This window comes from Nesoenas mayeri (assembly GCF_963082525.1).
Source record: "Nesoenas mayeri genome assembly, chromosome: 10".
In the NCBI taxonomy this organism is placed as follows: Eukaryota; Metazoa; Chordata; class Aves; order Columbiformes; family Columbidae; genus Nesoenas; species Nesoenas mayeri.
Genome location: NC_137560.1, coordinates 13,520,063 through 13,536,816, shown reverse-complemented (window position 1 = coordinate 13,536,816; position 16,754 = coordinate 13,520,063). Strand labels below are relative to the sequence as shown.

At 38.4% G+C, this 16,754-nt stretch overlaps 1 protein-coding gene across 1 annotated transcript in view; it reads right to left on the bottom strand.

The window, feature by feature from the left end:
• The window catches only part of LOC308043890 (contactin-3-like), a gene marked incomplete at both ends in the record, with an annotated part of 73,669 nt that extends 69,346 nt beyond the window's left edge, over positions 1 to 4,323 (bottom strand). The window contains one exon of the mRNA XM_080350227.1: positions 4,269 to 4,323. Within this exon, the coding sequence (XP_080206353.1) occupies positions 4,269 to 4,323 (55 nt within the window). The remainder of the gene's footprint in view (positions 1 to 4,268) is intronic.
• Positions 4,324 to 16,754: the final 12,431 nt, after the last annotated feature.

Below are 16,754 nucleotides of genomic sequence, written 5' to 3'. Positions count from 1 at the left end.
CCATGTATATGTGTGTGTGTATATATATATATATATATATATTTAGCACTAAATAATCATCTTTTAGTTCCCTTAGGTAAATGAACAAAAAAGACCACAGGATTGTTAATCATACAGATATAAGCATACATCAATAAACAAAAACCCAAAGGTCTTTGTTTTTTTTTTTTATTAGATATTCTAACATCCCCACTTTGATGAACTGTGAAAATTCACATAGGATAAACAAAAAGCAATTCAATATAGGAGATTGCAATAAGGGAACTAGTTTGAAATACTTTATCTGTAAGGACAAAGAACGTTAAGGTTTATAAGCCAATATCAGCAGCATCTCCATTTCTGTAGCTATAATATTATTGCAGAACACTGAACTGCAGACAGGTCTTGAAAGAACAGCCTTTTTGCTCATAAGCAAAGCACAAGAAAAATTGTTTCTAGAGAGTCAGAATACCTGCCGATCTATCTTAATGATAGGTTAAAAGTAATAGTCTCAAAATTGTTTAACAACTTGTCTTACATTTACAGTGTGCTTTCACTAACATCTGTCTTGAAATAAACTCAGCTAGAGGATTCCCCAGTGGGTTTTAGATGCACACCACTCCAAAGGTCTACTAATAACAACCAAGCAGTTGAAACAAAGAGGTAACATTAGCATTAAACACATGCCAGTCTCCGAACAGCAGAACTGTATATAAGGACTGAAAACTTCCACAGAGTTTAGAGTGAAATGGGTTAGGTAGCTGGAAATGCTCAATTCAGGCTGTTCAGCAAATTACATCTGGCTCAAATTCTTGTCTCTGCAAGTGCTGACTAACTCCAAGCAAAAATCTCAATGACAGCAACATAAACACATTAAGTTAGGGAAATACATATTAAAAAAATAAAAATAAAATAAAATAAATAAAAAATTAAAAAGGAATCTTGCTGCATCAAACCATCTGGCTTTTTGCTTGCCTTCTTGCTGGTCCTTCAGTCTACCAACTCCCCACAGCTACTGAACTCACATTTGGAACATACCCTAATTGAAGGGAGATGAACTGAACTAGATACAGAAAAGGGCTGGCATGACGAACATGGGAAGAGGAGAGTCTTACAGAGAACCAGAATCATTTGCACTTTAAAACATTAGCAACGTTATCTTTGTTACTGCAATGGCGATGGGAAATGAAGTATTCTACTAGCAGAGTAACTGGTTGAATAACAAACACTTCTCTATTAGCAGACTCAATGATAGTCAATGCCAACTTTGCTATTGAAAATATTGAACTTAGAGATGTGAACTGATGAATTTGCAGCTAACATCATTCCTTTCATAGTGTCTCTTTCTGCAGCTACATTTGCTTAGAACCACACACTCATTACTACATTTTTTCAGTAAGTCATTTGGTAGACCTGGTGTTTATATAGTTTAACATAAGAAACCTTTCCATTCATCCTCAATCCTTAAGGCTATCTTTCTTCATAGGCAGCAAAAACAAAACTTGCTTTCATCTAAGTTCCTTTTAAATATGACTCAAAAGAACCGAGATGACATGAAATAAAAATATAAGGAAGATTAAAGGATTAAAAAGTTCTTCAACAGATGGGTGAAAAACCTTTCATCCATGTAGAAAAGGGTTATGTACCTCTCCATATAAACTGCTATGGAGGCCAAAGGGATCTGAGTGAAGCTTTGAGGGTGTCACACCAATAGTTTTGCAAATGTTGCAGCTCAAAGTCCAAGTATTTGTTTGCAAGTCTCTAATCGGTGATGTTTACAGCTTTCTCCATATTACTACTCATATCAGCAGTGCCTGTGAGACCAGAAGAACCCTGTGCCTACCCTCCTGGGTCTCGATGTTACCTCACATATTATCTCAAAGGTTTTTTCCATTTTAAAAAAAAGGGCATATTTAAATACAACACATCAATTGAGAAGATTTGCATGCTTCACAATTTAAAAAAAGATACAACTTCAATAAAGGCAAAATGATTGTTGTTTTTCAAAATAACATTTTACTGTGTGCTATCTACAAATGAAGTATTGGGATGTTTTAGTCTGCCTCTCATAATAGTTGTATCTCCCATATTTGTTATGATTCAAAGAATAACTATTAAATTGTATAAATGTCACCAAAAGCTATAGCAAGATAAAAGTTATTAGTCCTTATCTTCCTTACCTTATATCAAATGCAAAACCTTGTAGGAATAAATTATTTTTAACAGATTACAAAACAGGTTTTTTTAGTATCAATACTTAGTCTATATTTTCATTATCAAATATTTCTCCTTTTAATAAAAACTGTACCAAACAGTCATCAGAAATCCAAAGTTACATAAGAGACGTTCAAAAGCACATACGTACATTCTGCAGCACTAGGTTGTTTTGCTGACATTTATAACATCAAATTTTGCCAATTTGCAGCAGCCACTGATTTGCCTTGTAAGTAATTCCCCAACTATAGCAGGTGTAGTAGGTATTGCAGAGAGTGGACTTACATCCTTCAAGTTATTTGAAGACTACATGCATATTTTCAGCTTCAGGTATTTCCAGATGCAGCCCAAAGAGCAGCACAGCCCTGGCTGGGACGGCTCCAGTTTCTACCTAGCGCAGGATGCTCACAGCATCACGCTCCTGCCTTTGCACAGCACCACTGCTGCACACGTTTGCTACTAAAAGAAGAGCTGGAAGTACCAAAGCAGCAGCAAGGAACACCGCAAAGCACTAACTCTGATCCCTCCTACAGGGAAACAGCGCACTGTCATCTCCTCCCTCCATATTTTGGGATTTTTGAGGCTCAAAGGGAGTCACACCACATGGCTTACACCATGGCAGCAGGATGGGCCAGACTGACACAGGGAAAGCACAGACGCAGCAGCAAGACAGTATCTACTCAAAAGCATTATTCAAAGGTAGCTTTGCTCCCAGCAGTTTAAAGGGGAGAAAAGCAAAGCCACTCTATTTTAACCAATAATTCTGTGCAAGTCCTGTATGATTGTTTCAGCGTCAGAAATGCACAAGACCTCTTTCAGAAAGCAATCAGTAAAGCTGTCCTGCAGGAAAAATAATTTTCTGTATAAAAACGTCTGGATTTGACAGAGGCAATATTAGCACCTTTCACTTTACAGATTGGTTTAATAACATGGCTTCTGTTTCTTCAAAGTTTTTGACTAAGCCAAAAGCAAATCCTGCCTTTCTGAGTCCCCATATAAAGGTAAATCCTTACTCACAGTTGCATTTTTGTGCACCTCGTGCAGGAATTCACTACTCCTGAGGGCAGCCAGAACATAAGCACGAGTTACAGGAGGAAGGGGGATAAGATGCTGTACAGGCCAGGCACAGCATCAAGGTCTCTCTCCATCCATCCCTGTGTTAGACTTGTTGCAAAGAAAACACACCTATTCACAACAGACCCAGGCTATAAACCATTTGATTTACATGCTTCAGTTAAAGCACGCTCCTTCCCAAAGTAGCGATGACCATTCTGAAGAGGATGCACACAGGCAATTCTCAGCTACGTCAGCTTTTTGCAGCCCTGGTGATGCCAACACACACCAAAGTTCCCAAGAGTCAACCCCTGAGGGCAGCACAGGGGCCTCTCCACTGCCCCTCACGTGAACCTTGGCATTACAAGGGATGCTCAAGCAGAATGCATGCTGAATGAAGAGATCACAAAGTAAAGCAAGGGACTGCTGCTGCTATGTGCACTGACCTCAATCACATGTAGAAAAATTACTCAGAAGAGCTAATGTGGTAGGAGAGAAAGGACCTAAAAAGCAGCACAAGTTCCAAACACTGAGAATTGTCTGGTGTAGTAGGAAACACAAACCTCTGAACTGCAGAATTGATGCAGTGATAACAAAGCACTACTCCTCATGAATAAACCCATTCTAAAGTAAACAAAGCTTTCTCAAAACCTGCAGCATCATCCCCAGTTACATCAAGAATTTAAGTTTCCAGTTAAAGAAAAATACATGTTGAAGCTATTAAATCAGCATATCTACCATGCACGCTTTGCTAATAATATTCTAAATGTATTCAAATATCTTCTGCATGCTCTGAAAGCATAGTCCTATGTAGTAACTTTGGAGGAAAAAATAATATTTTAATTAATCTACTGTTAATATTTTGTATTATTTAAAATATGTACTGCATGCTTGGTTTCTAGACTCTACACGACATTTGCATTTCAACGTCTCCATGGTTCTATCCTCAAGTGCAGTTCAAATCTGGAGATTTCTGCATAACTCTAAACTGGAAGTTAGAGATTACAATTGTATGTTTTTACCTCCAAAACAGCCAACAAATGACACCAGGAACAGCTGTTTCCACAGTAGCAGCATCTTCAGTCAACTAAATTAAGTAATTCAGGTTCAGTCTCAGACGAACGGTATGTTTAGTGTTCCAGGTGGCAAGGTTTAACCTGTTAAAAGAATAAACATAAAACTGAATCCCGTGATGCTCCTTAAGAATTTGTTTCCTTGTTAATGTACTTTTTAATAAATATGAAGTTGACATACCCTCTGATGTGTCTTTTTCCTCGTGACTTAACCCTCAACAGAAGGTACATACACATATCACATTTAGGTGTGTATATGAGGTGTTAGGAACTATATAACCCAGCAGAAGCAGAGCTGATGGTAAGTGAATTTTGTAGTTCATACTTCTCACCAATCTCCAGCATTCATTTATTTGTAAGAAACCATAATTTTAAAGAAAGAGAGGGTACCTTAGGTGCAATCATACACAAAGTACAGTACTTTAATGCATTTATTACAATAACAGCTTGCATTGCACTTGCCTTGTATATACTGTGCTAGCAACAATCTGAACATGTGCAATAACTGATTTAATTAAATCCACATCTAACCTGCTCCTTTTTGTTGTTGTTTTCCATACTAGATCTATACTCAATATGCATAATACCATTGTAGAAGTCTGAAGAGGAAGACCTAGCAACCTAAAAACAACACCAGTGAGCACATCGCACTCCAGTACATCAGGTGTAATGACATGCTACGAACTAATTGCTAAGCTTCCACTCCTACTTTTATTACTAGCTAGATGATAAATTGTTTGCCAAGGTCTACTAGCCTGGGTATGACATTCTTATTTTACTTCTATTTTTTCCTAAAAAACTTCACAGTAAATTTTCTTAAGTTGTATGACAACTTGATATTTTGCCTGTCACTTCCACAGCATCCTTTTTCTTCAGAGGAAGGGTAGCTGGGCAAAATTTGAGGTTCTGCAATACACAGACCAGATCAAATGGCTCCTTCTGGGATTAGTTGACGGATCAATGCACAGAAAGATTAAGGTCAAGAAAGCAACCATTAATTCTGAGGACCCAAATCTGAGATGTCTGAACTTGATTTTTCCATGTGAGCTGTATTTTACATTACAGTTGAATGTTTCCAATCCTGCTGTAAGTCAGGTATCTGAATTTCAAGCTAAGCACCCTACAAAAAGAAATCCCACACTCTGATACATTCCCACCCTGTGACTCAGTAGAATTTCAGCTCCCCAGAAAAACATCACATAGTTCTTTGCCACAAGAACTGCATCTTTTTGCATCTCACAACCCCAGCTCACGCAGGGTGTGCTACCAGCTCCTGCATCCGCTCCACCATCCTTGCAGAGGTACTGAGGTATTGCTTTGTTTCTTTCATGTGTTTTCTAAAGCAGAAAACAAGCAAAACCAAACACTAACATTTCTATCAAGTAACAGGTATTGATCGCTCAGCGGGTATCTGTTGCCAGCAAAGCTGGTACAAGAAGGAAGCTTACTGCAGGGGTACAGCAATCCCCAGGTACCTAAAACTAGGGGAGAACATCTCACCCCCAGGCAGCTTCTCTGGATCAGACTGAGGAACCACACACCCAGTTCTCATTGACTAAGATCTAAAGAACAGCATATGACACTAAAGCATTGGTTTTAAAAAGGAGTCGTAAGTATGATAATTTCTGGTAATTTTTCACATTTAAAAAAAATCCACACCAGTGTTTTGGTAATGTTATAATTCTTCCCTTCCCAGAGCCAAAAAATACAAAGGTCAGATGCATGTAGGAGGATAGGACTGAGGAGATCACATGAAGGAAGGTTAGAAACTTGTTTTGCATCAGATCTGCAGTTCAAGACCTTTTTTATTAAAACAAAACAAAAAAGCCCACAAAAAACTCAAAACAAGCAAACAAACAAACCAAACACAAAACAAAACAAATCCAAACCAAAAACCACAACACACAGAGTCCCCAAAACCACAACTGCTGCAAAAATCAGAAAATGAAAAAAATACTTTGTCCTTGAAACTGAAAATTCGAGTTTGGTCACTCTCCCCATCACCCCATGTTTCCAATGGTCACCTGCAAAGCCCTTCCCTAAGCAGTGTGTCTGTGTGCAGCCAGAGACCGGAGGCAGGACAGACACCCATGGAGGACACAGATACACTGCTCGAGGACCAGCTGCTCCCACAGCCATCGGTGACCATGGCTGTGTCAGTGCCACACCAGCCTGGCACTGGAGCATCTCGAGACACCCCAGTTTTGGGCTGCAGTGCTGTAACCTGCCTAAGCATCAGCATCCCAGCCCATGGCAACTAGTGATTTCATCGCTGCAACATTTGCCCTGAGCAGTGAGGACAGCCCAGAGGGCAGCAAGGGGAGAGGGGAGGAGGTGGAGTAGGAATACTAAAGTAGGTCACTCTTACATGTCAGCTTTCTTGCAGTCTTACAAGGGAAAAAAAACCCACCACAATCTACACACTATGGAAAAGCTAAATTAATTTCATTTTGTTCTTTAAGTGCTTCGGGCAAAGCAGCACATGACAGATCCATTTCAGGCCAGAAAAATAGTGCTTTGGTAGAAGCTAAAAAATATTGAAAAGTTTTATATGTGGGTATAAAAATCATAAAACTGCATCCCAACCTCTACCTACATTACATTTTAATAAATTTTAATCTAAAAGACACAATGATGGTTACCAGCTAGCTAACCTTCTGAGACTTAAGTTACTTTAAACACTGTATTTTCCTCTCTGTTCTGTAAGATTTTGTTACTCTAGAATCTATTCCCAAATACCCCAAATTTCATTTTTAAAACACGACACTTAGTAGTGTTCGAATTTATAATTTTAAGCCAGATAAATGTATTCTTATGCTCAATAACAGGTCAGTTCTTTGTAAAGGAAGATGCACACCAATTTAATACCGAAGTATAAAATTCTTGATATTCCCCCTCAGTTCATTGTTGAGCAATGGCCTTCCCATGAAAGAAGAAAAGCCAAGATAAGGTTCTCTACTGTTGCCATCCCAGCTGCAAAGTATGAGACCCACCATGGGCTCCCTGCCCTCCCCTGTGGCACTGAGGGTGCCCCCACCAAGCTGGAGGATGGTATTAGGCTGCTTATAGACCCTTAAGGGAAATTTGTCCCTGGATTAAACTTGTTCCTTTGAAATGGCTCCAAAATCAAGTATTGAATGCCACTGCAGCTCAGCTTTACTGTAAGGTTATCCTATTAATCTAAAAAGTAGATCTTCATCAGAGGTAACAGATAAAAATCCATTACATTAGAAAGGTTACAGTGAGTTACGTTTCATAATATACGTGTTCCCATTATCTAGCACGTGAAAATAATCTGCATCAAAGCCTATTCAGTGCCAATGCAGGGATTCAAAATTAGATTACAACATTGAGCAACTCTGTCACCTTCAAGTCTTCTCTGTAATTCCGGCTATTTTTCAGATCATCCACATTCAGAAAGAGGAGAGGAAGATCACACACCAAAAAGTCCCAGCTCCTTGCCATTTGATTGTAATTTTTCAAATATGTCACATCTTACAAACGGAGACTAATGTAATATTAATAGCAAAGAATAACTTTACCTCCCCTTCCTTTTGCAGAAGCAAAGGGGCAGATCCACAACATCATTTTGGTGCTTTTGGAAATAAATGGACTTAAATAACCTCCACAGAAATTCAGCAGTTTTTATGTAAAGGCCAGAAAAAATAAAGACAAGCAGCCCCTGCTGTGGCTGGAAAAGATGTTAAAGAAACAAAGAGAGTAATACCCCAAAATATGTAAAAGGAAGTAAATATATTTTTAAAATTAGAAAGCTTCCTAGTATTAGATAGTGTTCTGCTTTCAGAAGACAGATTTTTCAAAACAGTAAGAAAGCAAACCTGTGGTGCGAACACGTCAGGAAAAAATAATATATTTCATTTTTTCATTATATATTTACTTGACTTTCAGAGATAAGTAAATTTGCATGAGTTCCTCTGAGAGATCTGCTGAAGACAACCACTGGATGGTGAGGGGAAAAAAAAGCACCAGCTAAACAAATTTCATAGGATGAAAGCACACATGCATAAAAAAATCTGACTTGATTTTTCTTCCTTCAAAATTAGCTTTCTAAAACCTGTACCCTTTCAGATCATATAACAAGTGATGGACAAGAACATCTGAAAGAAATAAGAGTGTTTGGGAAAGGTTCAAGAGTCAGTAATTTTATTCAGCAACCTTAATTTTTACTACCCAGAGTCAAGTGTAAAAAGCAGTAGTTCCCTAAAGGTGGAATTTTTATTACTATATATAGAAATGGAACTTGTCAGCTCTGGCTGACAAGTTCAAGTTAAACTTCGAGTTCGAGCTGGAGGAATTTGTAATGTCACCGAGTCTAAATTAATCACAAATTCTTGGAACTCAGGAGAGCTGCAGAGACCTAGAACTTATTTTTCTGTATTGATCGCAAACCACAAAACACAAAATAAACTGATTTACTGACACGAGAGGTCAGCGTATCTTTGCAAAGGGAAAGAATTATTACAATCTCACCTTGATGAATTATGAGATTAACACTCTAGTTAATAATAAAGTCATCTCTACAGAGTATCATAAAAAGATGCACTGATTAGCATGGAATATGCCTCAACTTTAGAAGCCTATTTCTAATGGGGGGGGACACACGGACGGACGGACTGAAAATGCCTATATCTCATTTCCCTCAAAATAAAATTACTTGCTATGAAAAATTACCCAATATACTTTGTTTCAATGAGGAACCTACATGATGGACTCTTATCTTCCACATCACTGAACCAAGCCTCTGCCTCTTATAGTCAGTATTCTAAGAGTGACAGGAACCAGTGCCATGACGAAAATATTCCAGCTTCGGAAAAGAGTGTAGTTATACATGCTTGGTAAAAAAAAAAAAATTGAAAATAAGAAAATTCAAAGATGCTACAATTGCAGGCTTTTGAAAAGGCAAAATACAGTAAAATCACTATAGAAGCCTAACATTTGCACATAATTTATCAAGCTGGTCTTTCTCTAATGCTTTGCTCCAGACTTTGCTTTGATACCAAGATAGCCCAGTTCACTGTTATTTGTCTCTGTTAAGACAAATCCAAGACAAAAGCGCTAAAGGTACACGGAAGTGTAAAGATACAGGCAGACTTACACAATGCTAGAGTTGAACTTTTTTCTAAAAAAAATTTAACTTATATCTGTTCTGTTGATGCAGACATGGTGCCGGCTTCAGATGAGAACTCAGAAGAGATTTCTGTAACTTGGAAGGAAATAGTTAATTCCACTCTGATATTATTCAACAGGCAAATCTAGAGATTAAGGTATCTGAGCAATTTAATGTTAGAGATTGAAAAGGCTTTGAAAAAACAAAACACGGAGGAAATAATGAATATTAGAGAGTCAGTACTGGCAGCATACTTCTCTAAGAAATGCAAATACATCTAACACACCTGAAAGACTATAAATAAACGAGAATTGACCAGTTAAAAGCTAAGCTCGACAAAGAACAGTCTTAAAAAAACCTGCTAAGCAATACTGTGGCTTGTTCCAAAGAAAAGTTTAAAATGGTGCTCCAAGGAAAATCCTGGTTGCTCTGACTCCTTTGGGGTCTCATTAGATCTTTGTTCCACAGCTGCATGGCGGCACCACTCATTAGCAGGCAGCTTTTGCAGGCAGCAGTTGGGAGGCTGCCTGTGGCTCTTCCTCAGCCTCCCCATCCCTACAGGGATACCAACAATAGACAAATCATCCTGATCAAGTTGGACTGTAAGTGCAAAAAGTTTTAGAGAAACTTTACCACTATTAAGCACTAAATAGAATTAAAGTTATCTCCAGTGTGTCATTAGCAGAGACTTAGTTAAAAGCGCCATTTTAAACAAAATTAATTTTCAAAAGCTTGAAATAGAACTAGCAACTGTTCTGTGGAGAGTTTTATTACAACTTCTCTTGTTTCCCTGCATTTATTGACTCTTTCAACCACAGTTCCATGCTTCACCTGCCCATCACCCCTTGCACTTGATCTAAATCTCTCTGGTACACAGACAACACAAGTAATTCTGGTTTACCAGAGCATCTTTCCCAGCCCTGTACTTAGTTTAGTCCCTCCTTTTCCCATCAGAGCGAAGAACATTTGCAGTAATTGAATGCCCAGTCTCCCTGTATACCGATCTTTCTATGAACAGTGTCACCAAGCCTCTACACTTTATACCTCTTACTTGTCACAACATTAAGATCCTCTCTGAATATACCAACAGGTTTACTGAACTCTGTATCTGCAGTTCTTTCATTTAAGAGCTATAACCACTAAACAAAGCCGTAACTCAGCTGAGCCTTTTACCACAGGGAGTTATTTTATGTCAACAAAAGCAGCAAAGTTGCACAAATAAAATAATTAAGGAATGACATTTATCTTAAAGTCCTCAGGAATCCTACTCTATTTCAAGACGATCACCTCCCACAATTCTGTGTATCAACAATCTGAGAGCCTCTTTAAACCTTGCCAGACATCTTTCCTCTGCACCACCTGTGGAGACAGCCCACCTCCATCAATTTTCAGATGCCCCTGGGAACACTTCACAAAAGAACCAGCTTCACATTTTTCCCTAGATTTACAGAGGAATGTGTTTCAGAATCTCTTTTAACTATTTCAATTTAATCAATTATATGATACAATTTAAAGTTATTAAGTCTTTTAAGCAACAGTAACTCCAGATCCAAAATACACAGAAGACCCATTCTGAACACAGTGAAATTCAATGATATGTTTAGTTATTGTAACTAAAAACTAAATTAGGTCTTTTTTTTTGGTTTTGGTACAGTGAAGGTGTTACTCTGAAATATAGATATTAGAAGAATCATATTGCTCTTTTCTACATTACTTCAGGAAACATCCACACATCAGTAAATGCAAAAGTTCATGAGACAAAGCAGATTCAGACAAAAGTTCATTCTCAAGATCTTAAAGCTGATCTCGGTACTGTTTGGTTTTTTTTCTGTTCAGCTAGTCATGGCTTGGAATTAATCAGTTTTTCAGTAACAAATAAAAAAATGCGATGTTTTCTTCCCATAATATTTTGAAAAGCTGTACTTATATAAGCCACTAGTATTAAAAACAAACAAGACCTGTACTCACAGAAGAAACAGAATTAAGACATCCATTACACAAAACACCTGCTATGACAATATTAACTGCACAGGCACCAGCCAAGAAATCTGGTCTCAAATGGCAAGAGCACGGTCCCAATACAGATGCAAGAGCACATTCTGTCCTTGCTGCTGAGGGATGGTCCTCGAGCCCTGAGCAGCAGAATTTCAGGTTTGCTGCAGTGTTCATCTGCATAAAGACCATGTGCCCTAGTTACCCTCAAGCTCACTTCCAGTTTCCAAGTAAAATCTTGTTTTTAGTGCCAAAATTGTACTTCCAAATCACACAGGAGCACAAGGCATTTTTACAACATACCATAGCTTTCAGGCCAAAACTTCTTGGTAAAAATTCTTTACTTATAGTAATCAGGAATTCCATCTATTTAGCTAAAAGAAAGTTTGAAATTCCCTAAAAGTAATACTAAAATTTTAAAGATATATATAGTCACATTCCCCAGTCATTGCCAAAAGCTAACTTCCACTGCTATTTTAACTCCATTTATTAACTGTTATATAGATACATGCCTCAGTACTTCAGTAGATTATTAAATACCTAACCAGCCCATGCTACACAACATCAGCACAAGAGCCTCTTGCATTTCAAAACCCTATAATTAATGTACTGTAATGTTAAAATTGTAATGCACCCTTGATGACATGACCTGTGCTCTGTCCATCAATTCTTTCTTTCTTGGAATACCAATAATTCAAATCAATGACCAACTTCAAAGAGCCTTGGTTTTTTTTGTTTTCCAGAAGAGTGACCTGTCACAAGTAAAGTATTTCCTCTGGTATTTTCAGGCCCCTGTTCCTATAATTTGTATGTTTGAGGCTTTCCTCCGTACCTCACCAATTTCAGACATTCTTTTGATATACATTATAGGTCATCATCTTTAACTTCCACAGGGCAGAAATTCCTTGAACACAGCTGAAAAGACAAGTCACTTCAAAATAACATAAGGCTCTACAATTATGATAAATAAATCAAAGCTGTTGGAAAAATCAACTATGAAGGCGGATGAACCACGCCTCATGTAGCTGCAGTGGGGGAAAAGAGGGGACCTGACTGTCTGATTTCTGTTTCCATAGCTCAGATGACTATGATGTCTGCATTTCCATCACCAGCTCTCCAGCTCTGCTCGAGTACTTGCTGACCATCAGCACGGCAAGAGGTGTTGCTGATGAGCTAATACTTAGTCTCTGAAAATAAGACTGACCCTCGGCAGTTAGGGTTACTTTTATTAGCCATTCCTCATTCCCACGTAAGGAGCCTTTGTATTAACATATAGAGAGAGGTCTCCGATGAGGTACAAGTAATACAGCATTCCTTTCAAAAACACCTTTGGTTCCATCTCCTACATATCATAATTTCAAAAGCTTCTTTTATCCTGCATGGTTGCCCAAATATAACTCATCACTTTCTACTGCATACATAATTTCACTTTGATATTCCTTGGCCAGAACAAAGTTGATCTCTCCTTGTCCCAGCTGGCATTAACATCCACCTCCCGCAGGGCATCGCCTCACCCGGCTGGGAGCCCTGCAAACGCTGATTAGGGTTTGCTGACCTGGCTTCAAGTGTTACCTAAAGCAATTTGTCTGCAGTTCCCCCTTCATCAAAATTGTAAAGACTGCTGAATTTTCAATAATCCTATTGCCTGCAGTAATACTATCTAGCTCAAATATAATTTTATAAGCACAATGTGTCATTCTCCTTCGTATTTCTCCCACATAGAAATGCAGTATTTATATAAAATCATGGTATAGGACAACCAACATTCTACCATTAATTAGGCTTCAACTCCCAGAAACTAGAGTTCAGGTAGCCCCTAAGTCAATAGGAAAAGAGAACACATAAGTGCCATAGCTGACCTGAAACAGACCCCACAGGCTTGTTTTCTGCCTCATGGTCAGATAAGCAGAGGAAAGAGCCTGCACGTGAACACAGGGGGATCCTTGGTAGTTTCTTTATTAGCTATTAGACATCTACAATTTTTGCCACAGTAGGCAAGGGTGAGGTGTTGTACTAGCAGTAAATTCTTGTTTTTAAGGTCAAAACACACCTTCCAGTACAACAGCCTTTAAATCACTCTGCACATATAGGAGAGATTCCATTGAAAATTTAACTCAATGCTAAGATATGGAGCAGTTTGGGTGGGGAAGCCAACAGCAAGAGGCTTCTCTGGAGCATCTTTCCCTAAGCTCAGTGCATCCTTCAAGCTGCCTCCAGTGATGGAGAAGATCAGCATCATGCTGGGTCATGCACAGCACTCAACATCAGGGGAGCTACTCACAGGGAGTAACTCACATAAAACTGCCCTGCATGGCTGAAGATCACAGACAAAAACAGCTCTGGGGCAAAGCACCATTGTGGTCCCCAGCTGAGACCTCACCCCACAAGCTGAAGGATCAGCCCCATTTCCCCACGTGCTCCTGCCACAACTCTTGTTTATAGCCTGACAGACGATAGGATGGGTAAGGAGATGTATTGTCTGTGTAACTGTAAAAGAAAAATTAATTCCCATGGAGTGAGACATCGAAAGGGCAAAATGGTATAACTGCTTCAAGTATATAAGTAAACAAGAAAAAAAAAAAAAGTAAAAAAATGTGAATGTATGTTTTATATACAATTGTACCAGCCTCTTCTTACTCTTTTGAAATAACTACAGCCTGGAAATGCAGGAGATAGATGAATTCACCAATTTTAGAAAGGAACTGAGTTTCAGGAGATATGGCCACAGGTACCCTTAATCTATCCTGTCTGTGATTATCTCACTCGGAGTCGCATGCAAGAAAATAATCCCCTGCAGCAGAGAGCACTGGTGTGAAAGGAAAGAAAGGCTCAAAGTCACAGCTGAATGGTTATTGCTGAACCCATTTCAGTACTTTTTTTGCCTTCTACTTCTTGAGACCAAGGCAGCTTAATCTGCATTGATGTCTACGAAGTTTTACTTTAAAAGTTATTCAGCCCAAGAGACTTTCCCTCTTATGAATAGAAATCAAATGCTCAAATATTTTTCTACAAAGTTGTTGTTTTTTTTTTTTTAAAAAAAGAAACTATGAGATACTACCCGAAAACTTAAATATTGCATTTCAGCCAAATTTCAAACTAGTATCAGAGATATTTATTAACCTCAAAGTAATATTATAAGGGAAAAACAAAACAAAACAAACCACTTAAACTGAACTAGCAGGGAGAATAATACTCACTGGAGAATATGATAAAGCCATTACAGATGTTCAGTTCATTAGCATGGCTGATCAGCTTGCACATAACAGTGCACTGCTTAACAGAATTGAACAATTTTATGGCTGGTATTAAGACAACAGAATATGTGTAGGATTTTTAATTAATATTTTTATTTTGATAGAACACTTCCCCACCTCTTTACACTCCTCACTGTTTCTGTTTTGCCCCCACACTCCAGCTCCCCTTCAATATTACAAAATCAGTTCCAACATTAGTTTAGGTACACGCTTGCTTCGTGAGCTCACTACTGGAAGAGGACAATACCCAGCCCTCTATGATGCATAGTAAAGGGGAAGAAGGAGAAAACATGATGAACAGTGACATGACAGCAGATAATCTCAGTTTTGCACAATTTAGAGATTATATTTATATTTGGGTATCCTTGTTACGTTTCCAGGCAGGAAACCAAGTCTCAGCATAAGACCGCAATTTGAAAAAAAGTGGAATACTAGAGATTAAATTTCAACTGAGTTTTATTCCATTGATACTAAAAGAACAATTTTTAAAACTGCGTCTGTTTAGCCTGGAGAAATGGAGACCAAGGGGAGACTTTATTGCTGTCTACAACTACCTGAAAGGAGGTTGTAGCATGGAGGGTGTTAGTTTCTTCTCCCAAGTAAGAAGTGATAGGACAAGAGGAAATGGCCTCAAGTTGCACCAGGGGAGGTTCAGATTGGATATTAGGAAAAATCCTTCACAGAAAGGGTTGTCAGGCATCGGAACAAGCTGCCCAGGGCAGTGGTGGAGTCACCATCCCTGGAGGGGTTGAACAGACACATAGATAAGGTTTTAGGGACATGGGTTAGTGCTTGAGTTAGGCTAATGGTTGGACTCACTCTTGAGGGTCTTTTACAACCAAAATGATTCCATGAATATTCAGGTCTATCCCAAGATTAACACATGCAACCACAGTTGACCTATAGCCACAAAAAGCAGTAAAGAAAGTAACAGACTTGCTAGCAAAAAACCACATGAAACACCCCTTCTATCCTTCCCACAAAATGAAGCCTCAATTGCAGGCAAGCAAAAAAAAAGGGAAGGTTGAAATACAGTTTTCAAATTACTTAGCAAGATCTCTTTAAATATGTACAAGGTTAGATGCAATAAAGACTACACTGCTTTGCTGGATAAGTTTGATAACTTTGGTTTTAAAAAAACCAAAACACAACTGGAAGGAGCAGAGCACTACACCAAGATAACATTCAGTGACAGTGAACCTAAGAATATCTAAGTAATGAAAAAAATCAATTTCTTGACTTAGGAACTAAATTCAAATTCAGAAATCTCTGTTTGACAGAGGTTCAAAATCCATGGAAGGAAAAGAAGATGGGGAGAGAGGTTAATTGGCTTTTTAAGTATTAAGAATACCTTGATACCAAATGCTCTAATAGGAAAACAAACCTGCAGAAGAGACATACAGAAAGAGCACATGGAGTTTGCACCAGGGAGGCAGATGCAGAAACAACCCCAAATTTCATTTTTGAGGCTCAGGAGTTTCATTCACTCCTCATAATAATATTGCTCTGAAATTATTCATCACACCAAAGCAAGTTTGAAATACAGCTTCAGAAAACATACCCTTGAAGCTTTGGTAACCAAAAAACTCCACTTCCCAAATATCACTTTACCTTCTTCTCAGAGAATAAAAATTTTGTGCTGTCTTACAGGAAAGTAGCAACAAGCCCCAGACTCCAGAAGACACTGTCTTTCTTTTGGATCTCCAAGGTTCACTTCATGTCTTAATGCACTTGGCATTGCTCTCTTTCTTAATCGTGTACTGCAGACCGTGAGAAAGCACTTCTACAGAAATGACTTTAAACTAAATTCATAATTCTTTAAGAACCAATAAACCCACTGAACCAGAAACCTCAGCCTTTCTGCAGTGGGCTACAAGCAGCTTTACTCCCTTTAGCAAGATTCACTACCACCTTTTATTTAAAGTACTGAGTGGAAGCTGTTTATATAAGTTAACAACATACCTGTGTTTTGAGTTAGGAAAGAAGAGGCTAGAAGACAAGAGAAATCATTTATGAACAGCTACACCAGAGACTCACCACATAACTTCAATCACCAAATTT